This window comes from Labrus mixtus, chromosome 1 (genome assembly GCF_963584025.1).
Source record: "Labrus mixtus chromosome 1, fLabMix1.1, whole genome shotgun sequence".
NCBI lineage: Eukaryota > Metazoa > Chordata > Actinopteri > Labriformes > Labridae > Labrus > Labrus mixtus.
In genome coordinates this window covers 19,877,234-19,903,061 of record NC_083612.1, presented here as the reverse complement: position 1 = coordinate 19,903,061, position 25,828 = coordinate 19,877,234, and the positions used below count along the sequence as shown (strand labels likewise).

Genomic DNA, 25,828 nt, shown 5'->3' with positions numbered 1-25,828 from the left:
ACGTCTGCGGCTGCTTTTCTGCTGGCTTTAATACAGTCCACTGTGGAGGCCACAGCTAAACAAGTCTTTTATGCTCTACTCATAAAGTGAACAAACCATCCTTTCTTTACAGTATCATTCCTAGACATACTTTAAACAACCTGCTTAATGTCCAAGAGCATTAGATACACTGAATAGCATCATCTGTAATCCTCTTTTTATACACAATGAATCTGCCCCTGACAAGAGTTCTTAGTGAGCTGGATGGGGATATTCTTCTCTATCCCTGCATTTGAAATCAATATGATATGATTTTTTATGAAAAACCCTGCTGTATGTAACTCTAAAGATTGCTGCATTGTTTGGTCTGAAAGTTCTGACATTTGATCTAGCTTGGCAGAGCTCTTCTAAGGGAACTGACGAGCTACAGGAGGGAGGATTTTGTAAGCAAATCATCTCTTACCAAGACAAAAACACACAATCAGCAATAGTATCAAATACCTGACAGTGCAAAACAGATTGGATACAAAGCACAGCAGGGGATGCTGTTAATCTTAACTGCTCATGGCTAATGGACAAATTTGCAAAAGACAAGAAAGTCTTAAAAGTTCTAATTATTGAGGATAATAGATAAGCTGAACTCAAATCTAGCAGACTCTGAAAGAACTGAAACGAGAATAGCTGATGTCTCTTTTCTCCGCCATCACAGCCTTTACCCCCTGTGTAATCAGCACATCAATATGGGAGGTTCAAAGGCACTGAGTCAACCTTTATTATCTAAGGTCTGAGCCAGGAATGAAAGAAACCAGGAAATCCCAGGTTAATAAGGGGTAACACACTGACAGTTGACCTCCATGATTCAGAGGCACCATGGGTGATAAGTGACTTACATATGACAATTTGACCATGAAAGATGAAATGTAAGTAGGTTATAACAGTGAACATGGCTACATAGTGAACATAATGTGTCAGCACTCAGCAGGACAACAGCGACATCTGAGAGTCCTCTGTTAGTCCTTACACTCCATCTTTTAGTCTGATTTAAACTAAGGACACTATGACTGTATAATGCTCAGCAAAATAAAGAAAGGTTTCACCCATAGTTTTGTTTGCTGCTTGAATTAAGTATTATAAAAGTTGTTCTTCATTCAATATCCTCTTCCTCTTTGTAATCATGAGGCATTGCACAATAAGAAAACTGGTTATATCTATATTAAAAAAACATTGTGTTACATTTAAAAAAACAATCAAGTCTGAGTTGTTAAAAAAAATTCCCCATTGCCTACATGTACTTTTTCAGTCCATCTTTATTACACATGAAGCATGTTGTTGTTTTTTTTCCATCAGTTTAAAAGCTTTTCTTCAGTGGAAACACTTTTTAGATACCTAGCTGAACTAAGCATATTTGTGCTATTAACATCACCACACTCACTCATTTTCAGCAGCTATGATACCTAACTGGCTCTACCGTCTGAAAATATGAGGTCGTAAATTAGGTCTGACAGCAAAGACTTTACTATGGTGGATAGAAAACTACACAGAAGAATTAGGGAGGAACACTGATTAGTTGAACCTTATTCAACTGAATCTTCTACGGCCAAAAAATGTGATGAAGAATGACTTGTTAGCTCTAGAGATACCTCAACAATGCTATGTCCAAACATTTAATGAAGATGAAGATGGCAATGTGCTTGTTTTTGAGAGGGTTATAATAATGATGCATTACCATGAAATACTGTTTGTTGCTCACGTGTAATCGCAATTATCTTTGATTTATATGTTTATCACCTCACAGCCTCTATAGAGATAAAACATGCACAAGCTCCACTTTCTTACAATGCATCATTATGTGTTTTTGTGAATACACTTAAGTTATTAACACTTGTTTACTGATATTTGTTTTTCTTTGTTGAGGCCATGAGCTCACTTCTCTTGGTGCCCTATAGTAATTATTGACCAGAACCCTCCAGTCTTTGTGCTCATCATCATCCTTTTTTTAACTGAAGATACTGTTCATCTCAGAGCATTCGTATTGTGTTTTACATGGGGTGACAACATTCTGAAGGAAACTTTGTGTGCACTCAACCATCAACACAAAGCCAGGTTTAACTAGCAGACTCATCAACGTAAATGATTCCAGGTAAAAGGTAGACTCTAGTCCCAATGTAGGAAAACCTGGACTAACTCAGTGTTTAACATAACAACACAGACTGACGTAATCTGATAACAGTGATGCATGAAGAGAAACAACATAGCATGCTTGATAATCAGCAACAGTCCCTGATTAGAATGAATGTAATCAAATGTGTGCAATTATGTTTCATCTCAAGCTTAACTTGTTTTTCGCCTTACCTTTCCCACTTTGTCACAGCTCCCCTTTTACTGACATAATGGAATGATGGGCAGGCAGACAGGAATATATTGTATCTTGGTTCACTGCATCTTCATCGTGGACGATTTTCCAGAATATGATTGGAATGTGGGATAAGATGCTAAGATCTTGCTCAGTCAATCCCTATTTGTGTTCTTCATTTGGCAAACTAATGATGTCTGACCTACACTATAGACAGAGTGAAATTGTTTTTGGCCCGGGCTACTGAACTAGGGCATCTGCTCGAGTGTTGCATACTGTATCTCAGCTGCTAAGTCCAACCCACAGTGCAATACCGAACACAGCTAATCACTTAGCTTTGTAATGTAGGGCAGAAGGGGATGTTAAGTGTGGGGGAATGCTAAAACTGAAAATCTCTGGTATAGGAGATAGACTGAGGGCTTGAAAACAGCAAGCTTCAAGCAGGATGGACCAGTGGGAATGATATGCAGCAAGCTGTGTTGATAGGGTAGCTAAATCCAAATCAGAAAGATCTAATTAAACCTTAATAACAGAGCACAGGAAATCCTACAGCATGTATCAAAATGAAATAAATCTATTACACAGACAATAAAACGACCAACATCTAAGAAAGCTCTTTTCCATTTGTATTTCAATATTTTAAAGAAGACTATTCTTGCAGTGAAATGCTGGCAGCTGATTCATCTTTTATAATATCCTCAGGAGAGAGACTTACGTTCTGTAGAATTTGACCCACTCACCCTTGAATTCCTTCAGGGAGCTCCACCCATGTGTAGGAGGCCTAACTAGCAAAATTATGATCATTACACTGTCAGCAGAATAAAAATGAATAATATTAAAGTGCTTGAGGTTATGAACAATAACAAAGAGAGAATCAGACACGATAAAGAGATGTTGGTTCCCCCATTTTCTTCTACTTAACATTATTCATCTTACTCATAAGCTCCCATCTGAGGAACAAGTGAACCAGCACGAAAACCCAATGCAGTACAAAAGAGCAGGAAAAAATGAAATTCCTCCCAGGTCAGAGACATCCTGTACACACCCCATGTTTCTGTCTAATTTTAACCAACAAAAACACATCACCAACACATTCAAGAGAAGCAGGGCACGGGACTACATCAGAATCCCCATTTATTAAAATACACAAAACAAAAAGCAAAGACAAAGCCAATGATGACAGATTTTGCCATGCTTCTATAAGTTTGTCATCACATGTCATATGATGTCATGTAATTCAAGAGGAAAAATGTAACAAAAGTTATTGGTACATTAAGTAACATTTCATACTGGGACACTGAGGTAGAAGTACAATATTCACTGTAATGTTTTAGGAATTTATATTTGTGTTTGAATGGGTGGGGCTTTGAAGAATAAATAGTGTACTGTGTCCTTGAGAGCGTCATGAGAGGAACATGTATAAATCTAGATCTAACAACCAATGTAAAAGTTCTAATGAAGAGTTGGTTTCTGTCAAATATTCCGTCACAATTCTTTAAATGCATCTGAAATGTACATAACATGTAAACTGAAACATTTCACAACCACTAAAATATTTTTCACCTCCAGATGGAAACATTTCATCAAGATTGTACTTGTCAACAACACAGGTGGATTTTTAGATAATTCTCTTCTCTTCTTCTTCTATCAAATCGATAAATGAATACCTCACAATATTCAATATATCCTAACCCGCTGCCCTTGGTACCATATGTACCCTGGATAATCATGTGACTGCCACTCAACATACTGTATGTGATTATATTGCAAAGCAAGATCATTCCACAATCACATGGGCACATACACATGCATTTACACTGACACTGACATATTAAATATCTCTCTCCACCATTTCTCCCATGAGTGTCAAAGAAAAATATGAGACAGGGGAGAATTCTGGGAAAACAGGCACTATACTGTACTTGCATTTCACTGCATTTATCATCTGATATGCATACAAAGGACACTGTCAGAACTGTCACAGCATCTTCCTAGTGATAAAAACTCCTTCTGCATTCTAATGTAGATGCTGCAAGCCTTTTAGCTATACCTTCATACAAGATGCATGTGCACATGCATGTGAAGTGCCTCGTTATGCTGCTGTTGAGGGCTAGTAGAGAATTTATGGTAAGCCAGCTTTTCCTGGATTCTGCAACAACGCTGCAGCAGGAGCTGGTCTAAGATGACAGCTTTGTCTTCAAAACAAGAAGAAGAAATTACACTCAGCTGTTATGAAAAAGACAACAGAATACAGAATTAATCATAAAAAGTGAAAAACCAAAGTAAATTGTTCTATTCTGCTTCCTGGCAACTAGACGGATTGTTTTTAACAAAAGAACCGACCAAAACTGAGACTACCCTTCAACTAAAGTTGTTGTGCCGCAGACAGGCCAGAACAATAGGTGCTTTAATTACAAACAAAAACAACGCATAGAGCAAATGTATCAAACCAAAGGTAGCCTTACCTGCAGTTTTCTAATGTGATTCCCATGCAGCAGCAGCAGCAGTTTTCTTTTGCTACACCGACTCCAAGCATTATACTCGTCTTTATCTCAATGATCTGTCTTCTCCCTGAGGTTTTACAGCACCAAATGAATGATTTGCAACATGACTGATTCAGCCAAAGTTAAGCAATCTGTCTTCCTACATACACATTCCCTTAGCGTGTGCACACACACACACATACACACACACATACACACACAAATTGCATATGTTCACATTCAGATTATCAATCTGATCTCTGTTATCCATAATCCTCCTACATCAAAAATAAATCTAAAAAAAAAAGAAATTGTTACAAACAGGCAAAGAAAAAGCAGGTAGACAGAAATAGTCGATGGCTTCTCTTAATACATTTGAGGTCATAAAAATACATTTAACTTTTATAAACAAAAAAAGTCAAATATCTGAATGGGTAACGAGGCACAGTTTTGTCGCATTCCTGACAAGAGTATATTGATTATTATATCTAAGGTATACCGAGCTAGCTGGCTGGTAGCTGTGTAGCCCTTTGATGACACAGGTTTATGAAAGTATTGGCATGGGAAGAAACATGGCAAAGCTGCAGAAACATTTTCTGCGAAGGGCAAACACACAAATAAACATGACACAGCAGCTTATAGTGTTGTTAGGGGGTTGAAGTCATTTGTAATCGTGTCCTCCTCTGTCACCGTTTCAACATACCACTAATAATGTGGCGGGGAAAACAGGACAATAAATTAAATGTCAATTTATCCTGCAGGATTACATGATCTGAATCAGGTTAATCTCTGTTTTCCAAAACCATGTCCAGGTTATTTGCCAGCAGAAGGACCCAGCTATTAGCTCTTCCAACAATCAGATTCAGTTCACCCTAGTGCTGTATAACATGTCTAAATCCCTTACACAATTTGGACAGAGGCATTACTATGTCATTACACCACTGAATACACTCCTCCTCCTTTTAAGCCCACACACCCACTCACACACATTTATTTATTGTAACACAGTGCCTTAGCTGTTATCAGCAAAATGGCATTGGAGGTGTGTATCAAATTATCCAGCCTGCTTTAAAAATGCAATGTGAAGAATACACAAAACTATAGTTTGCTTACATAACATTACACTTTTGTAGTTGTTACAGTGGTAAATAATAAAGTCATACCGTCTAAGCAAAAGAACAGATGCTGCTCTATGAGGGAAATTTGATTAGTCTGGTATATTTTGCTGCAGAGAATCTCGGTCCTCAGGGCAGCCAGAGTGATACAGTGCAGCACACTGCAGCAGGCCTGTCCTTAAAACAGTGTTTGCCTCAGTGTGTACAAAGTATTTATAAGGAGGAGAGCAAAGACATTTCTGACTTCTTATCAAGATTAGCAAAAACCTTCTCTTACACTCACATTCAGCTCTTTGCAGGACAAGCAGACTCAGTCAGCTTTTTTTATGTGTGTGTGTGTGTGTGTGTGTGTGTGTGTGTGTGTGGGTGTGGGTGTGTGTATGTCTGGTATATAGTGTGTGCTCGTGTGACATCTGTTCTCTGTTGGGATCTAACTCCAGACTGGCTGCAGGCTTTGAGGACCTCTCTCCTGCACTTCTCATTACTGAACCTGAATAGACACACACCGCAGTGCAAAGGCAGCGAGTGAACACATCCCCACTGGGGAGCTGTGATACAGTGATACACGGGGCTAAGACAACACAGCTACTTCATGACTGCAGTGCTCAATGGAAGTGAACAACATTAAAGCTCTACACACAGAAGGCCTATTGGCTCAAAAATACACCCCTTCTGGGATGCAAAATGATTTCCTTGTTATAGTAACAGAGTGGATTTTCTGCAATAACATGCTATACACAGCTATCAAAGCACTCTTATATCTGTTCCCCTTAAATTGTATATTTGTTCTCTGCTATTACCATGTTTTTATCACCGGAGCACAAATTCTCAAAACTGTTGTCAGATTAAAAACCTGAGCAGCCCATTTCATCACTAGACTTCAAGTAATGTCAGTCTGAACATAACTTTACAAAACTGCTTTAATAATTTGGTTGAAGTCCACTCCCATCTCTCAGACTATCATCTTTTATTTCATTTTATCAACAACTTGAACAGATGGATTAAATGCATTAGGTGAGGCTTGGCTGGCAGAGAGTAACTCAATTACAAGGCTATTTTTAGATCTCTGTATCCTGCAAGTGTGGCGAGAGCTTGTCGAGACTTAGGAGGCTTATTAAGTCAGGCATCAGTGAAGGAAGGTGGGCCACATCTGGTGCACAGCTCTGAAACTCTCACTGTCCGGCAGGATTGAGACTTTTACTAGCACGGTCCTTCCCCTTGAATTTTCATCCCACTCAAATAGGCTGATCTAAATCACAGCCTGGGGAATTTAAAGGTCACGGTCCTAATACATAGAGAATGTAGTCCCTTTCCAAATAGCTCAACCCTGTTAGGCATCATCATCATGGCTATTCTTAGAAATGTCGCGTCTCTCTGGAAATGTGCAGAATGTCAGTAGTTAGGGAGAGGTTGCCTCCTCTCCGTGACCAAGTTTAGGTGTGTCATTTTTCAGACTAAACTGGTCCAGCCTTACAAGCAGCACTTAACAAAGATATGACCTCTACATCAGCCCAGCATACCAATGAAGCGCTGTGTCTTTTGGCTACGTTTCACCTCGTAGCTGAGGGATAAAAGTGAAAAGCTGAGCTGTGCTGGGTGGGACTCAACATTACTGGAACTGACTGGTTGAACTGTAACATCAAATCAGATGTTATCCAGCTCTCCTGAGTAGAACCAGACCAGGCTAAAGCCCAACATTACATAATGCATTAGAAACAGACCTCCACACAAGAGTGGACAAACCCACATGAGGCTCGCTGATTTCAAAATGAGCTAGGTTGTAAATGTAGCCGTATACCTTGAAATGAGAATAATATTGATTCAAAGTGGGCCAACTCTCATGCTTATTCAAACTACAGGAGTCATTTGTGGTCTGGTGTTAGCAGCCCGCTGCCTCTGTGGCTGAGGACACAGCAGGGGGGCTGAGCGATGAGGGAGCACATGTAGGAATGATAAATAGGCTAAGTAACCTTATCGCTGCGGCTGACATCGAGACCGTGACAGAATGATAATAAGCTTGATACCTTGTGCATAGATGTCTGAGTGATTGGATCAATAGCATGGTTCCCATGTCACTACTCAATTAAAAGTGACAGAATCATCCAAAAACATCAAAAGAAAAAAAATGGTTTGCTACGAGTCAATATCTCTGAAAAAGATAAGCTTGAGGTCTTGATATTCATTTGTCTACATACAACACAATACATGTTAAGTTCAAGTTGATGATAACACTTCAAAATTAAAAATCTATGCACACAATGTGTTTGCTAAAGTTAATCATACAAACAATACAAGAATAAAAATAGTCCGCCAATGCATGGGAAGCGTAATAAGCATCAGATGTGACACTACATGTGAGAGCCTGTATTACTGTATATCTCTGTGGCTCTGTCTGTGTGTGTGCTGGGGCCTATAGCAGCTGTGCTAAGGATTGAGACAGAAACCCATGTAAACATGTACATTCCTTTGAGAATCTGTGGCTTTCCAAGAAGTGGGGAGAACTGCATTAAACCTTCACTGCAGTCTAACCCATAGACAGGCGTTCCACATTAACCAAATGTTTAAGAAGAGCATCATAATCAGCCTGAGAGATCACAGTTCTGCTGACATCAACACAACAGTCAATGACCTGTGATCATGAGGCACTGCAGTGAGCATCTCTCTCTCTTTTTCTACCTCTGTCTTCTCACTCTGCTCGATTAGTGCACGTTGATCCATGCACTTCCCAAAGGCAATTAAAAGGTTTGTAAATGCATAATAGCCAGCTGCCTTCTCTGCTACATAAACAGATAATTCACACATTTCAACATGCAAATAAATTATCTTGCCTGCACAAACACTTAATGGTATGCAATCCAAGCACTTTCTCTCCTGCAGTTGATAGAAAGCTTCAGCAGACACACCTCCTGGGTAGCTACGTAGCAACGCAATCCCGCATTTGTGCTGGGAGCAGGGCTGGGATACACACCTGTGAGTCGCACGATACACTGGCTGCCTCTTGTAAGGGACGTGTAAGGTTGACTGTCCTGGTTGGCCCAACATGCCTGCTGCAGATCAATGATTCGCTGTGCTGTGCTGTGCTCTGCTCCTCTCAGTGGTGCCTGTGTGTGTGTGTGTACTCCTCTCAGCTGGTAGCGCTGCTGCTGCTGACGTCCTTTGCTGTGTGCCCAGGCGTTGATTCATTCAAAACATCCTCTTTCCCGCTTCTGCTGCTGAGGTGGAGCTAAAAATACATGCAATCACTGAACTGTCCCCTGTCTCCGAGAGCATTAGGCTTGTGACGGGTATTATTAAAGCCAGCCAAGCTTACCAATGCATCATGTAAGAGGCCCCAGAGCACCAAGTAAGAACACAGGTACAAAGCATTAGCCATAACCCATATAATCATATTCTCCTCCTTCATATTCCCTCCCTGTAGTGGTACTCTTTCTCTCCTCACCTCTCCTCTGCTCTCCTATAACGTATGCATTCCTCAGCAGCGCTCGCCCTGGACGCCCTCTCTGCTCCATTCCCTCTGCAGTCATGCAGACAAGCAAGAAGAGGAGAGACAGGAATGAGGGAGAAGGAGGAATTGCAGTAGTGGGAAAGGAAAAGAGCAAGAGTTGAAGATGTGAAGAGAAGGGAAGTTCAGTATGCTGGAACTTTAACCTTGCCCATTATGTATTGATAGATCATTGCATAAAATATATACTGTGAGCTTATGTTTACATCATTTCCTCCAACTTTTTTTAACAGTAAGTATGGGAGAAATTTTCATTATATAACATTTGACAGCTTAATTTCAAATAAAAATAGTGCCGTACCCACCAATGCTCTTAAAGCAAACAGCTCCTTTAGTTTACAATACAGACTGCATTGTGGGACAACAGTTACCGACAACATCTCAGCTCAATAGTGCACTTATTATTCCATCTAGGATTACTGGAAACAGCTTAAATATGAGATTCTGCATCATCAGCCATCTCTGGGTTGCAGAGAAATCCTTCACCAGATGAGAAATAAAAGTGAGCAGAACAGCTGAGGAGACTGATGACCACGCCATGCTACAAATACCTTCTATCTGCCTGCCAGGTGCCAGGTGAAAAATGTTTTCCACACCAGCTAAGTGCTCGGGAAGTCAACTCACACATTAAAGTGACAGTGCAGCACCTACACACAAACACACACAGGTTATGCAGCCAGTTTCTGTTTTCCTCATCCCCTGAGTTTCATCCTCTGCTGCTCGTTCTCATCCATCTACACTCTCCTTCACAACTCGTTAGCATACCCCAGGAGAAGAAGGCACTCGCCCTGCAAGTAAAGACCTTTTTAAAGCAGGTGAGTTCTGGGTCTTACCACCTGCAATGATCAATGAATTTTTCCCTAGTGCTCTCTTAAGATCATTAATTTCACTGCATGGAAAAACTGCAACATAAAAATGTGAAACAGTGGGGAGGGGGGGGGGGGTACAAAACTATTGAGCTGCCAGAAATCTGAATAGTTCTGCAGTGAAGAAAAGCTGGACATAGGAACTAATTATATCACAAATACAAAATGTGTTTGGGCTGGACAAGTTTTTGTACTTCATGTATGTATTGCAATTACATGTTTCTCAATACTACTACTTATATCAGAGTAAAATATTGAGCAAACTCTTTCCTCACCTTATGAAATGTATCCAACAGATCTAGTGTAGTGACTTGTTCACTTCCAAAGTTTAAGGTTGACACATATAATTTGATCAGATAATAAAAGGCACCGTTCATCCATTAACCAACACAACAATATTTAAAGCACTATTATCCTAGGCCTACACAGTAACAAACTATAAAATGTATATCATGATGTAACACTGAAAGGACACTCTGGTGCACAATAAATACATTTCATTTTTTATGATTTAACTTTTTTAAGATTTGGAATGTAGGATTTGCAACAGGGTCTTTTAAATCTTGGATACTGTTTCTTTTACTGAATTAAAATATCTGAACACTACTTGCAGGTAAATCCCCCTCTTTTTGTCTCATTAGCATGCTACCCGTTCGTTACTAATAGCGAATGAGTTATCTTGATTGTATATTTTGCTCCATTGCCACTTACCGGTTAGTAATTAGAAGTGGAAAGCAGTAAATCCAATTCAGAGGTCTGTAATGTCCGTACTGATCCTTCGGACCACCAATTAAGTGTGTTCCCCTCTCTGTTCTCTTAGCATATGGTAGCTGAGCCTGTGTTAACTGTGTGCAGAGTGCTACGTGGGTGTGCTAAAAGGACACAAAGAGCGGTGTCAGATTGGAGTATAACTGCTGTTTCAGCCCTCTCTCTTTACTCCTGATCACTCAGTAACACTGCCAGCACTTACAGTATGTAGCTCCACTTTGCCTCTCCTGGGAGGAATAAAACAGTAACGCTCCATTGTTAAGTCACTGTATAGAAGATGAAGGAGGAGGAAAAAGGAAGTGCCTAACTTGCTAAGAAACTCTGAAGCTTTTTCTCATGTAGTGACCAAAGATGAAAAGTATTCACCTCAATGTGTTGTCCAGTCAATGTAAAATGCTGACCTTGGACCTTGACTGCAACCAGAGCCTTCAGCCTCGCCCTGAGGCCTCTTTATCAGATCACATCCCAGTCAGCCGGGGAGAGAGGGATGCAGGATGCAGGGTAGACTTAAGCTGAGTGGCCTGCTCAGGCTGCTGCAGCGTCGGTTCAATAATCCACAGACAGACATATAGATAAGAGCAGAGGGCTGGACGAGGGTGGCGTCGGTCGATACATAGGATGGACTGCCAGGTCAACATTCATTCCTCACTCTATCACCTACTTCCACTGATGTCCTTCTGTCTGTTGCTTTATAATATCAAGCTATAATAGCGCTGTATCTAACCCAGCCAGCTGTGTTAGTAAATCAAAAACCCATAAAGGCAGGATTTGAAAACATATACCAGTTGTTTTAGCAACTTTAAACAGGTAGAAATTATCATCAAGAAAGAATGCAATGCACAACTGATGCAATAATCAGATGTTATGCATTACATTAACTCACACTAGACTTTACTTTTTACTGTTAACACTGCACACTGTGTGTTATTTTAAATGTTAAGATATTTGCACTCAACCTTAATCATGCACATACCTGCACAACTGTACTGCTCTTCCATTGCATTTCATTAAATCTTGTCTGATTCTTATATTGCTTTTATATATTGCATTATATTATATTGAAGTTAATTTTTTTTAAGTGCTGTTTAATAGCCTTTTATATTTTCATTCTACTTTCATGTTCATTGTTTTGCAGCAAAACATCAAGTCAAATTCTTTGTTTATGAAAACGTAACAGGGAATAAACTGGATTCTGATAAAACTTCAATGAGAAGTTGAGAAAATGGTTGCATAATTAGATATATATATCTTAAAATCAAGCCTGAGTTAAACCAAGTTATAAAGTTCAACTTTTATAAAAGTAATTGGCTATTTACATTGCAGGCAGTAAATACAAGTAAGCTAAAAAAAATTAACAAACACTTAATGCTTTGTCTAACTTGATCAAAGAAAATTAAGACATGAATGTGAAACAGTCCCAGACTGTAAATAGGTAGAGACTCAACAGTGATATCTAGTGGTTACCTACAGAACAGCACTTCACAACAAACACACTACATGCACATAGTCCATCATCCCTCAATGGTGCACTTGTCAAACTGAGTGAGTCAGGCATTCAATACAACTTCACTATATTAAAATCTGCTTTCAAATCATCAGCACTACATCTTTGCTGCCAACATCTGTGCTGCCAACCCAAGTTTTGTCTCAATAAGAAAATTACAGATGATGGATCCTGAAAGTAAAGACACATGGCAGTGACGACATCTAAAATGAACAAATCACAAGGATTCAGTGCAAAGGAGAATCAATCAGATCATGAATAAGGAATTAGCCTCATATCTTTGCACTAAAGCAAATTAAATTGGATTGGATTGTGAGAACTCACACAGCTGTGTGGTCAATGTGTTCAATAAATGCTGCAGTGGGTGAAATTGCCCTAAGCACCAGATCTGCTCTCTCAGTAGCTCTGGCCAGATGGTCCTTTTCATTTATCCTTTTCAAGCTCAATATTCCATTAATGGGAACAGCAATATTCAACCGAGTAATCCACAACGAGAAACATTTTTCAGAGCTCATACATTCAATTTGCTGCTGAACATGTGCTTATTGAAGTGTTAGGTTATTCAGACTTCAGATGGAACACCTTAAGGAATATGTATGGAGTAAAAAATACTGCTAAGTTCCTGCTTTGCAACAAATCCTAAAATCAGTCAATAAACATCAGATTAAGCACATCCTCAAGGTGCTATGTTGTCACTCACAGATTCATTTTTTAATTAAAAACCTAATTCATCTCTGCCCAGTATATAGCACACATTTCTGCTCCCATATGAAAATAGAGTACACAGAAAAGTTGGGGTAATATTGTTCTGGTCTTTGTCCTCTGATTTCCCACAATGACATTGTTTCTTTTGGGCATTGCTTAAATGCCCAAAAGAAAGAAACAACAGTTTGTACAGTCTTCTTATAATTGATTATTTGCTTAAAGCAGCATTTGTTATTTTTTGTTGTGAGTCAACAGACCAAGCCAATTATGAAACAACACTGACATGTTATCGTCCTTTAAAGTTTGTGTTGAACTCCCCAGACAAAACTTGCCAATTCAGAAATTCCAGCAGCAGACACAGAAAACAATAGCAGTAATTAGGGTTTCAGGCCACCATTCAGAATTAAAGTCCAATATTCACTATCCGTATTGCTATTTCTTGTCCTCAACTATTCCTGAGGGAAATATTTCTCTATTTCTCTTTGGGTGCTCAGTGCGTCGATAAGCTCACCAGATATAGTTGCCGTCTTTGTTTGGCTGCGAGACAGTGTTGCAGTGAGTTCATTAGAACTGGTTTGCTGCAAACAGCTTCTTTATGAGCTGTAAATTAGACCTTAACGTGGACAAAAGTTAAACCACCTAAGTAACCTGAAAAAAAAACAGAGCTAAGAAAGTGTACAGAGCTGAGGAATCTTCTCTGCAGGTTTGTCAATACTAATGACACCTTTCATATTAAATATGGATTTCTATATCTTAAAATTCAATTGAAAACATCTCATTGATTCTACTCTGTGTGTGACAACACTATATGTGATAGTTTTAGCTTTTTGAGGCATTTCCATTGTGGAACAAAATACTTTCCATGCAGTTTCGTTTGACAAGATAGAAACCTTCACTGAATTTAAGGGCTTTTTATCTAAATGTAAATTTTCTATACTTGCAGAAAATCAATGCCATAACACTTTCCTGTATTCAATTTATTACAGGTGGCAATGTGCGCTTCTCCTGTTTTACTGCTCATCACTTTTACAGGAAACACTGGAATATTTTGGATAACAAATCTTTACATGGTTACATCTGTCTCAGATTTGCTCTCCGGAAAGACTTTCTCTTTCTATCAAACATCCATCTTTCACCTCTGTAGCTGCAAACTAATCAGTTTTCTTCTCTCCCGTCTGCTGAAATGAGAACAGTGTGGGACCGGCTTCTCTGCAGTGGCTACAGTCTCACACGGGCTCTGACAGAATGCGGCAGAAAGAGCTGTCATCTGAATTCAATCAGAGGGAGGGCACCCATACAAACTCTTACTTTCCTCCAGAGGGGCAGCTGAAATGACTTAGGTGCAGAGATTACTTCTTTAACGACTACAGAATAGTAAACACTGAGAACATAAAGGAAAAAGTTTCTTTTCCTTCATAATTTGGTGGTGGCGGGGGGTTGTTGCTGCAATTTTTGCATGCTAAGCCCATTGTTAATTGTTAAAGGTTTACAGATTGTACAAGTGCTAAAGTACAAACACTGGCAATCATTTCAAAGTAGAAGTCAAAGACATATTTTCACTTTAAATATACCATTATACCAGAGTTACCTTGTCTCAATCTGCCTCTCCTCCTTCTCCAGACTGGCTTGCTGAGCAACCACCTCTGTTTCATGATCGGCCGAGTCAGTCCCCTGGCCGAGGGGCAGGCAGCTGCAACAGCAGGTCCCCATCCCGGCTCGGGCATCTCCCCTGCTCTGTTCCTGCTCTGATGTCTGCTCCAGCGCTGACTACTAAACCTGCCTGAGCTGTGTGGAGTGTGGACAGTAAATGACTCATTCTAGATAAGGCAAATCATCACACAGCGCACACCTCAAGACTCGCAGCTCTTAATGTATTCATTCATTGCAGGGTTAAATATCAGAAGTCCAAACGAGGCCTGATGGAAAGCTTCCTTCCTATTCTTCCACACAAACAAGCACTGTACCAGACTTTCAATCTGGTCTTTGTTTTCATCGTCTCTATTCAGTCCGCTGCTTAAACCTCTGACTCTATTTGTAGGGCCCCACAGTACTGTGCAGTATGTATTGTTTTAACTGTGACAAGCCTCATTATAAATCAAGACGATGAAGACAAAAATATGTCTGTTTAGAAAATGCTCTGGCCAACTGGAAAGTTGAGACCACCTCACAATCAAAGAGGAGATTGATGCATAAACAACTGGACACAATTTAAACACGACACAAGGATCTACTGATAACGACAACAGTCAGCATAAATCACTCTACAAGAGTGAGACAACTATGGATTAATGATGCATGCCTCAAGGTAAGGTTGTGTGTCTTTGCATGTCTGTATCAGGGAAATAAAGTGTTGGTAATGGTTCAGTGGAGCTGCTAAAACCATCACTCTTCATGACTGTAAAAAAAAAAATTATGTATTTTGAAAGCTATTCTTGTGATGATGCAAAACCTGACAAAAGAGTGATACATCATGTTGATACTCTTTTCACCTTGAAATGTATTTAGCCTGCTCATTCACTACTTCTATTCCCTGCAGCGACATGGTGCAATGTTGGGGAGAGAGGTGCAACAATTGAGGAGTTGAATTAAAATGAGGCAAAGCAAGCTAAGATGCAGATAGTTTGTCAAAAACTAAAAATGTGAGGCAACAGTAAGACATTCAAGGACAATGAACTAATTAACCAACTCCATCAGCCAAGTCTAAATAAAGAGGGACATGGTCAAAGAGAGAAATACAACAAAGATTCTTTCAAATACTTTCTCTCTACAGCGGTCAGTTTAAACATACAGGGAGAGAGGAGGCTAGGGTTAGTTTTTTGTCCCATCAATAATAATGCCCTCAAAGTATTTTTATTTATTTTGCAAAGATATGAACAGAGTAATCTGATCCATTAGGATTTTGCCTGTCAAGAATGACATAACGATTTCAGAATATCCATTTCCAGCTGAAGGTCACAGTCTAGCTTAAGGGAAGGTATAGAGGAAGAGAGAGACTAAACTGTGTTTACACACAACCTCACACAGGAGCATCTGCAGTATATTTGAGCCAAAAGAGGAATACCATGCCTAGACACTATATTAACCTAAAATCATGGGGAAAAAATAGTAACCTTGATCTGGTGATGAGTGTCCTTGATTCGTCATAATTAAAATATATAGGCCCACCTTGGAGTAAAATTAGCAAATTACATATTTGTAATACTCAATAATATCATTCTTTGTACCATGAAATACGTGAGTACATTACCAAGTAAGACAATACCATTGAATTTAGAAATAAATCATAATGAAGCAAGGAGGTTATGATCCTGACCCCTAAGAAAGCAAGTCTGTGCTATAATAATGTGCTCTAATCATCCATGAAATCAAATCATTATGCACCTTGACACATAATGAAAACCCTACAGCCATAGAATAGACTCAGTGAAGACACAATGATCCAAGAAACCTCCTGTCTCTTAAGCTAAAATGTTCCGGTATTTATTTTGCGTAGTAAAGCTTTTTTTTTTTTTAAAGCGTTTTATGCCTTGGTTGAAAAATGTTTGCTTTGTTATTTTTATATAAAGTGGATCCTAAGATATGTTGCAATTCAAAGGTGAATGAACTTCACTGAAAGTGATGCTATCACAGTCTTAAGTCACGGCATCTAGAGATATGGCTGCTACAAAACTCTGTGGAGTCCTACTGAAGCATGTTCAACAAGCGAACTGGCCCTTGAGGGTAAGACAATTGTAGGGCTAATGCAACCATTCTGCAAGGTGTGTCAGAGCAGTTTATTATAATAACCAGGCACAGCAAATAAACTGGGAAAAGTGAAGGAAGGAGTGTAAATGTCTGAGGGAAAAACTGAGTGTGTCATCAAGATGAGATATGAGCCACAATATGACAGACATGTAAATCAGTATTCAGTGTTTGCTCACTAGAGCCATCATTGTATCCATTCCAACTGTATGAACCTATTGGCTTACCAAATAGAAGCTGTACCTTCTTGTTTGCAACATCCGAGCCAAGTTCCTACAGTACATGTGCCCTCTTTCAGACAGCAGAATTGATGTATGGATTTATTTATCAATGACACAGAGGTCTACAGTGTTCATCAGTAATGGTGAACAGCTGCCTCACTTATCCTTTCACCCTGATCGTCCTCCTGTGTGGAGCGACACAGCTCTACCTGATTGGTATTAGGTCATGGAAAACGATTTCCACGCATCGCTCTTCTACATCCACAGCACTTAGAGCAAACATGAAGGGTCCTTAGCATATCTAACAGTAGTCTGTCTCATCTAAAATACACAGTGTACATAATGTCAGTGAATTAGGATGTTAAAAAGAACGTATGCAATGTTTATGAATAACCAATCAGTGTCCATGTTAAATGTTGAAGCAATGACTCCTTAGTGTTTGCTACTTTATAGTGGTCAAAAAAGCAGACTACTCCCAGCTAAACAGATAAATATCCAAGACAGAAAAGTATAAACTTGTCCATAACATCATCGACCAACATACTTTTAAAGATGCCATTTCGCTCTTTGTAGTTTAGTTTGAAGCTAGATTGAAAAGGCTAGGACTATATGTACAAGTTAAATAGCATAGCCTGTTCTTGCTCTCAGACCCGCCACTGTGGACCTGTGATGATGGTGCAGATACCATAACAAACACTGATTGAGCTGAGCCAAGCTTTACACAGAGATGTACACATCTTCAGCAAATTTCCCCCAGCATCAACTTCAGGCGTTTTTATTACATGACATTGTATTTGGAAAGATAAAGGTGAAGTTGAAAATCAGTGCAGATTCTCTGTCAGTTTTATTACAGTACCTAAGAATGAAAGTGGAAGTCTTATTCTGAGTCTAAAGTCTGAGCATTGGACATTTGGTGATGAGTTTCTGGAATTTTTAGCCTCTGAACAAAAATGAAAATGTTTGAACAGGCTTCCTGCCTGGGCCCAAAGGAAGACAGGTTGAAAGAAAACAAAAAGTGATGTGAGTAAAACTCATATTCTAGCGTGGTCTTGTTGACTCATACAGAATGATACTGCACAGATCTGCACTATAAAGTTTAAAAGTCAATGTCCAGTTTCAGGTGACGTTTGAGAGATGACAAAGAGACACAGTTTTGACAAACAGCTCAGATGTGAATGGTTTTTAAGTATTTAAAGAATTAAGGGATCCTGAATTACACAAACATATATTTAATGTCAAAAAGAATGAAAATCCCAAAAGAGAAAAGGTCCTTGGGGCCAATTTGTACCCTAACTTTTTTGGCACTGATGTTTTGAAGTCAGCAAGCAGGTATGGATCTGCTGTGTGTGCAGAAAAACAGAGCTTCATTAACACAGTCGTAAGATAAGGGCCTGTAGGGATACTAAACTTCTTATCCATCCCCTATTAAAAAGCTGTGCTTCAAAACTCCCCTAACACCTCATGGTTAATTAACTCATACTATCCTAGTCAAAAATATTCAGCTAGTTAAAAACATGCAAGCACGACCTAAAATTTAACAAACAGCAGGAGTACAAGAAGAAAAAACATGTTAAAATGTGAACTGAAAGTATTGACGGAGTTAGATGAATCTGGGGCAGAAGGATTTGGGTGACATATCTGTGACTTTTACATCAAACACTTCTTCCTGGATCGTCCCACAGCATTGTTAGTTCACTAAACAATGTGAACTTTGTCCTCAACAGGACACCATTGTACCTCAGTGGGGTCATTTCACTAAGGAAGCTATAGAATTGCACACTCCCTATGCTCAGTGAGTGCCAGTACTGCGATGAAGGGTTAACTTAACTGAGCCCAGTTTTTACTTAACCTGAAGACTTATTGAGATCCATAAACATGACATATATTGATCATATTTCAATAAGTTAATTAACCAACTTAGTCCTTGTTCACTGACTGACCATGATATAAATGATAAAATAATGAATCTAATTGTTTACATTCTTTTCAATTGTGTTTCCAGGCAGGACATATGTGACAAATAGATAATTTTTTACCTCATGAGGGTTGCTTAAAGTTCATGAGTTCAACCTTCTTTTGCCGGCCAATATCTTGCTTTAATTGTTACACATCCCTGACACCAGTGCATGTCTGCTCGTAGACCTGTTTCATCTCAGTCATATTATCTGCAGGGACTGAAATGCAATGGTTTTGGAAGATGATTTTAAAATTGGGTCAGTCCCTTGGAGATCTGCCAGAAGTATGACAGCAGAGATTTTCTATTTCAATTTGCTGCCATGGAGCACAAAAGCCTTGCTCAATAGTTTTAAACAATCTCCTCCTCTAGTCAACACTTTCCAATTTAGTCCCCTGATAGTTTAATGACAGTGCACTTGAGCACTTTCACTAAAGTGAACCTAAAACTAAAGATAAACTTTTCTTTTGAAACAACACGATTCTGACTAAATGCCATTGCTTGTAACTCCTAAAAATATAAAACAAAGCTTCATCCCTCACTCTGAAGTATCCAAAAACAAAGCACTACCCACATCAAACTCACAGTTCAGGTTCTTAGGCCGGCCTACAGCCAGTTCTAAATAAATGTGAGTTTTTCAAAAGCAGCAACATGCAAACAATCCTTCCTTTGTACTACACCTCATCAAAATACCAACATCAACACACAACCAAATCTACCGGCCGTTGTCCGGGCAGCACCATGTCAACTTCAGTCCTGCTTGAGTTTGTTTCTCACAAAAGGAGCAGGATTGAAAACAGAAGTACCGACTCTGTGCTTAAAACTCAATTGTAAACAAGCCATGACTTGCTGCAGCATACAAATAAACTTGGGGCATAAGAGGGGGCCTGTAAATGAGTTTTAAAATGCTGGGTTGAAAGCAGTGTCATAAAAACTAACACTTGTGATGATCTTAATGGTCTAAAACAGGGCACCAGTCCAAGCAGTTGAGTCCATGTCCAACTTCTTATATTTTTTTTAAGGACTTAGACAGTTGAGCAGGAGCCATCTTTGCTGTCTTCACTGTGAGGTTTGCCTGTTTACATTAATAAACAAAGCAGAGCCGATTTGCACCAAAGCTGTTCAGATATTCATGGAGAGCGAGCTGTTTTTAACCTTTAATCTGCCAAACATTTTAAAGACATGGGTTTAATAATAAATTAATAAGGCCTGTGTATCCACTCATAGCCTAATTAGCTGAGTGCTGGAGTGAGAAGCCAGGTAATCTCGACACAAGTCACACTTCCTATAATTACCCCGTACACACACACGGGACACATACAAAAACCTGGCATCATCCAGGTCTGCAATATATCAAATAAAGCACCAGAGATAAACTCAACCATGATGAGAAAATGTCAGCACTCCATCACAAGAAAATAATCAATGTTTGCAACAGAAATGTCCCCACTGAGCTGTACAACAATCAGCATTTTGTCAAAGTAAATGACCCATATAGAAGGGTTTTATAGTTGAACTGTTTCAAGTATGAAAAAAGAAAAAAAGAAAACTATCAATCAGTGTTTTTTTTCAACATACCTTGATGTATAATTTACCCAGGGTTGCTCAGATAGACAGCATAAATACTGTGATCGTTAATTAAGCATTATCTCATAATCAATATGTAACAGTTTAAAGTTAGATATAGTGAAAAGCTCATGTCCTCAATTTGACTGAAATAGGTGATTGAAAATTATCACCCTACAGTTCACCTTCTCAAGAAAACAATCACGGATTCGACTTTCCTTCATGCACCGGAGCAACACGGAGAAACGCCTGCTGAGCTCTAGATAAGCTGTTCCTGTCCACTGTTTGACTCCAACAAATGAGCCCTCAAAAACAAAGAAACACGCAGTGAGCTTGAGCAAAAACAGGATCCTTCAACCAGTCCAACTGGGAGACAAGTAGTCGGCTGATTTAACAGCCCTGACATTTAGGCTACCATATATCACATAAATTCAATGTAACATTGTTCTTGCTTCATACCGAGAAAAAGAGTGTAAACGACAGAAACACAAAGGATGCCTTCATTCTACACACAATATAAATGTCAGTCACTACAAAATGTGTTATTTGAAACCACTTTATGTGTCTTTTTTTAAAAGACTACATTTTTTGAAGACGGAATGTCTTTCAAAGACTCCAATGCATGGACCTTAATTTGTTTGGCTCAGTGCATTCTGTGATCCATGCAGGTTTCTTTTTCCCAAATCAACAATTATAATACCTCTTTGATCGATTTATGCTTATTTCAGAGTGCAGACTTTGCTTAATTGTAAAAAAGAGTGTCTAAATTGGATAAACAGTGGTACAAAGGTGTGTCTGCAGAGCTCTGCATGTTGTTGAGTTACTCTCTTTAGTAACTCGGACCTCAGAGAGACTGCAGCTACAGCAGGGGTATAAAACCTCTCCATACAGGCCCTCTGTCTGGAACAAATGGGGCAAACTAAAAGATCCATGACAGGACGACTGGTGGTGAAACCACAAAACCATAAACAAACCCACAGGCTTTCTATTTTTCATGATTATGCTGACTTATCAGACTTTCATCAAGATTTACTTTTTGCACTGTGTCCTTGAATTTCTGAAATTTTCTAATTTAAAGGTAAAATAATTTAATCAAATTGTGAAGAAAATATGCAAATGCAGAAGTAATTTGTTTAAAGAAGTCAAACATTTTCTTATCGCAGCTTCCTAAATGTGATAAGCTCCTTTTTTTTCTATTTCTAAACATTAAAGTCTTAGGTTTTGAAATAATAGTACAGAAATTAAGAAATTAAAAGACATCACTTGGAGACATCGCTCCAGAAATCTGTAGAAACTGTAGTGAGCTTTTTTTCCCCTTCAACTTTTGACAGTTAAATGACCAAAATATTAATCAATTAATTGTAAAAAAAAAAAAAAAAAAAAAGAATGGGCAGTTTACTCAATTAGGAAAGTTATGGTTAGTTAAAGCCCTGGTATAATGCATATAATCCTGGAGTTAAACATAACAGACTTGTGGTGTCTGTGTGCCATTGATTTTGTGGTCTCTTCCATTAACTTGATTCCTGCAGATTTTAATGTGTGAAGGACATGTGAAAATCTATCCAAAATAACTTCACACTGCTGTCTGTGACTTTGGAAATGCTGTCCTCTCTGCTTCAATAATGCAATCATGCCATACATCTCTGTCAATACATGGTCACACCCCTCTCCTGCAACCTTTACAGTCTCTCGAACACACACACACACACACACACACACACACACACACACTCTCACACACAACAAGGCTGTACACCTATCTAATGGAGAGAGTAGAGGTCCTGCAAGGAGGATGTGAGGAGAATTTTAATAGGCTTCTTCCTGTCCTGCTAGGCACTGCCACTTTCCATTCTCAATGCAGGCAGAGGTAATTGGTTTCACCTATCCGATGGGACCCCGGTGTGTTAATCCATATGCCGGTGTGTTTCTGTGTCAACCCTAACCTTATGTTGTGTTGAAAGTACAGCCTTTTGATGTAGTTTGAGTGCCACTATTTGACTGCAACTCGGTGCAAAGAATCATGTCAACACTGCACAGTAAAAGAAAGACAAGGAGAGGAATAGAAAGGCATTTTAACACAGCACATAGCTGAAGGGATCAAAGTGTGCACGGTCATACTACGCAAATATGCCCACCAGCCCACCACTCACTTGATGAAGTAGCTGGCTCCTTCGTCCGTGAAGCCCTCTTCCCATCCTCTTGGCAAATCTACAACACGAACAAAAACACATTGAGCGAGCCCGCCACAGACAGAACACACACACTGCAGCACAGAAATGTCCCCTCGGTATCCTCCAAATCAGATTTACTTTGTCGCGTACCTGAGCGTATCATGTGTCCCGAGTTAACAGGTTCACCAGTGCGTGGATGTAGCCAAGTAGTGCTATGAGTTTTATCGCTGCAAGAAAGACACCTGTTACTGGAAGAAAATAAAGCAACAAAAAAAACCCGTACGTTACTAATTCCAAGTGAAACGCAGAGTAGTTGAACCCGGCTCACTTTATAAAGAAGACCCGGCCATCTCTACAAACTCCGTATGACCAGTAGTCAGGTAGGGTGTCCCGTCCGAGAGGTGCCGCCATGATCTCTCGTCTCCGGCTTGGCTTGGCTTGGCTTGTCCCCCCCCCCTCTCTCCCTCTCTCCGCAGACTTTCCCTGGGAGCCCAGTTAATACCACCACCGCTAGGGCTGCATAGTTTATTTAAAGGGGAAGAATGCCACAGCTCAAGCCATTTACACGACTAAGTAATTTCAGCTGAAGAAAAAAACCTCACTTCTTCTACTTCCGAGAAGCAGTCAGTCTGACAGCTAATTGAAATATTTTGGCATATTTGGGTTATAAAGCATTTCTATAGGCTATTTTAATCCAGGTAATATTCAATTACAACTGGGATGTGCTAATTGAATTGAGTAATGAGGTCAAAATTGTAAAACAAAACAACAACAAAAAAAAACCTAGCCTACCAAAGACCAATTATTCAAAAAACAATTACAGACATCAATATTGCAAAAATAATCTCCTTTACTCGTGTTCTGTTCTTGAAACAAATGTACAAAAACAAAGGCTTCAAAGTGTTTTAAGTTGTGTGATGATACAGATATCTCTTGCCTTTGCAATAATATTCTCCTAAACAACGAAACAACTGTACAACCACAGTCAAGAACCAAAAAGCAACCAACAAATCTATGCATTTGCTTATCTGAATTCATGTTTCAAGCTTAAGCACATCACAAGTAAATAAAAAGTGTCTCAGTGCTACAAGGGCTCTGTAAAGCAGCTATGTGTGTGTGCATGTGTGTATGTTCATGTACTTCGAGCAGAGCATGGCAGCATGCATGAGTGACTGTCTGAACATGAATTGTGAAGGAAGCTTTAGATGAAGTTTTTAACCTTGATTGCAGTCGGGCTTTGAGGACAGAAGGCCTGTCTGACCATGACACATTACAATAATGCTTACACTGCATCAAACGGACCTTCCCAATTTACCAATGCTGCCCATAAATTTCACTTGTGCTTTGTGTTCAAAGTCACAGTAGTGTTGGCACAGGGGTTACCTAGCTGAGCATGAGACACAAGAAGCAAGGTTTCACTCCGACATGCCGTGCGCTCTTCTATAAATACAAAATCACACATTTCAAAGTCACATAATGTGCTGTAAACAGGAAAGTGTCTTTTATCACTGTCAGGTGTAGATTACAGCATATGTGTCCTCTCTGAAAAGACAACACTGTTTTACTGTGGGGTTCACATCAGTGAGCATGGAGCAACAAACCTCTGTCAACATACTAAATATTTGATCTGTGATTCCCTTTTGGGAGGCTTTGTTTTAACATTCTCCAGTGGTTTAAGGCAGCGCTCTTCAAAGACAGTGAGAGATAAAACATTTCCTCTAAAAAAAAAATAAAAAAAAACACTGGAGTGAGATGCTGCTCAGACACCAAACCCTCTTGACAGAAGAATACAAGGAATGAAAGGATTTCCCCTGCTTTAATACATTTCTTACAGTGCATAAAGTATCGGACTCAGAATAAGGAATGAATAATTAAGTGTATATGCTCCAAATAAATTTAAAACAGAATAAATAAGCTGAGAAACATATTTTAAATAATGACCTGCTACATGTCACAAGGAGGCACAGAATGGTTTGATGAGTTTTAAGATGATGGGATTCATTTGAATGAAATCACCGGCTTTTATCTCAATTGACAACCTAAAGAAGACACTCCACCACCATCAGTCTATGCCAAGCAGCTATACATGTGTAGCATATAGAATGAGCACATGCATACTATATGCTGCATTTTTAGCAATCGTTGTTTCACATTGTAGGGTAAAGCAGATAACAGAGATCTGCAACAGGCATAGACACATGAATACTTTCTGGATGAATCAATACTACAGCTGTTTTATTGATATCGCTCTACTCATATTTGGAGACATTTGCTGCGTAATTAATTAGGTGTGTATTCTGCAACCAGTAAAAATGAAGCACATCACACATACTGCAGTGTAATCATTTCTTATCCCCTAACAATTGCCGTTATTTGACCTTGCTATGATTTATTATCATCCCCACTTCTCACACAACCACACACACACACACACACACTTCCTAATTCTAATTTACACACAAACACACACATAGTTGATGCAGTCCAGTGCAGCTCTGCGGTACGGTCTCTGCTGCTGCTGATTCCTGCCTCTCGGCTGCCAGAGGCTCACAATGCAGCAAGGTGACTCAATGTTATTGTCTTCTCCTCAGAGAGCCTCCTCCTGCTGAATCACAGCTTACCGAAGGTGCCGAAAATGTATTAAAGATTCTCAGATTTTTTTTTCAGTCTTTCATCTCTTCATCTTAGAATAGTTTGTGTCCTAATCTGTCAGGCAGATGCCCACATATAGGAAATCAATACTGTCTTTTCTAAAATGGATTTTTTTTCCCCAAGTGGTCTCTTAACCTGAGCAGGGTAATGGATACGTATGAGTGTGCATACCTAAAATTGCCTGAACACCTACACAATGCACAGCAATATTAATAAATTAGCCTCCTGTTGATTATCCAGCATATTTT

General features: G+C 39.3%; 1 protein-coding gene across 8 annotated transcripts in view; it reads right to left on the bottom strand.

Annotated features, from left to right (window-relative positions):
- The window catches only part of plekha7b (pleckstrin homology domain containing, family A member 7b), a 65,541-nt gene extending 42,170 nt beyond the window's left edge, over positions 1-23,371 (bottom strand). For 6 of the 8 annotated variants that reach the window (XM_061037290.1, XM_061037320.1, XM_061037299.1 and 3 more), the window contains exons 1-3: positions 23,257-23,371; positions 23,079-23,155; positions 22,908-22,965 (exon numbers count right to left, since the gene is read on the bottom strand). In XM_061037290.1, the coding sequence (XP_060893273.1) occupies positions 22,908-22,965; positions 23,079-23,155; positions 23,257-23,339 (218 nt within the window). In that variant the 5' untranslated portion in view covers positions 23,340-23,371. Of the gene's footprint in view, positions 1-8,898; positions 9,535-14,863; positions 15,080-22,907; positions 22,966-23,078; positions 23,156-23,256 lie in introns of those variants that run through there. The other 2 variants (XM_061037310.1, XM_061037345.1) reach the window with 2 other exon arrangements.
- Positions 23,372-25,828: the final 2,457 nt, after the last annotated feature.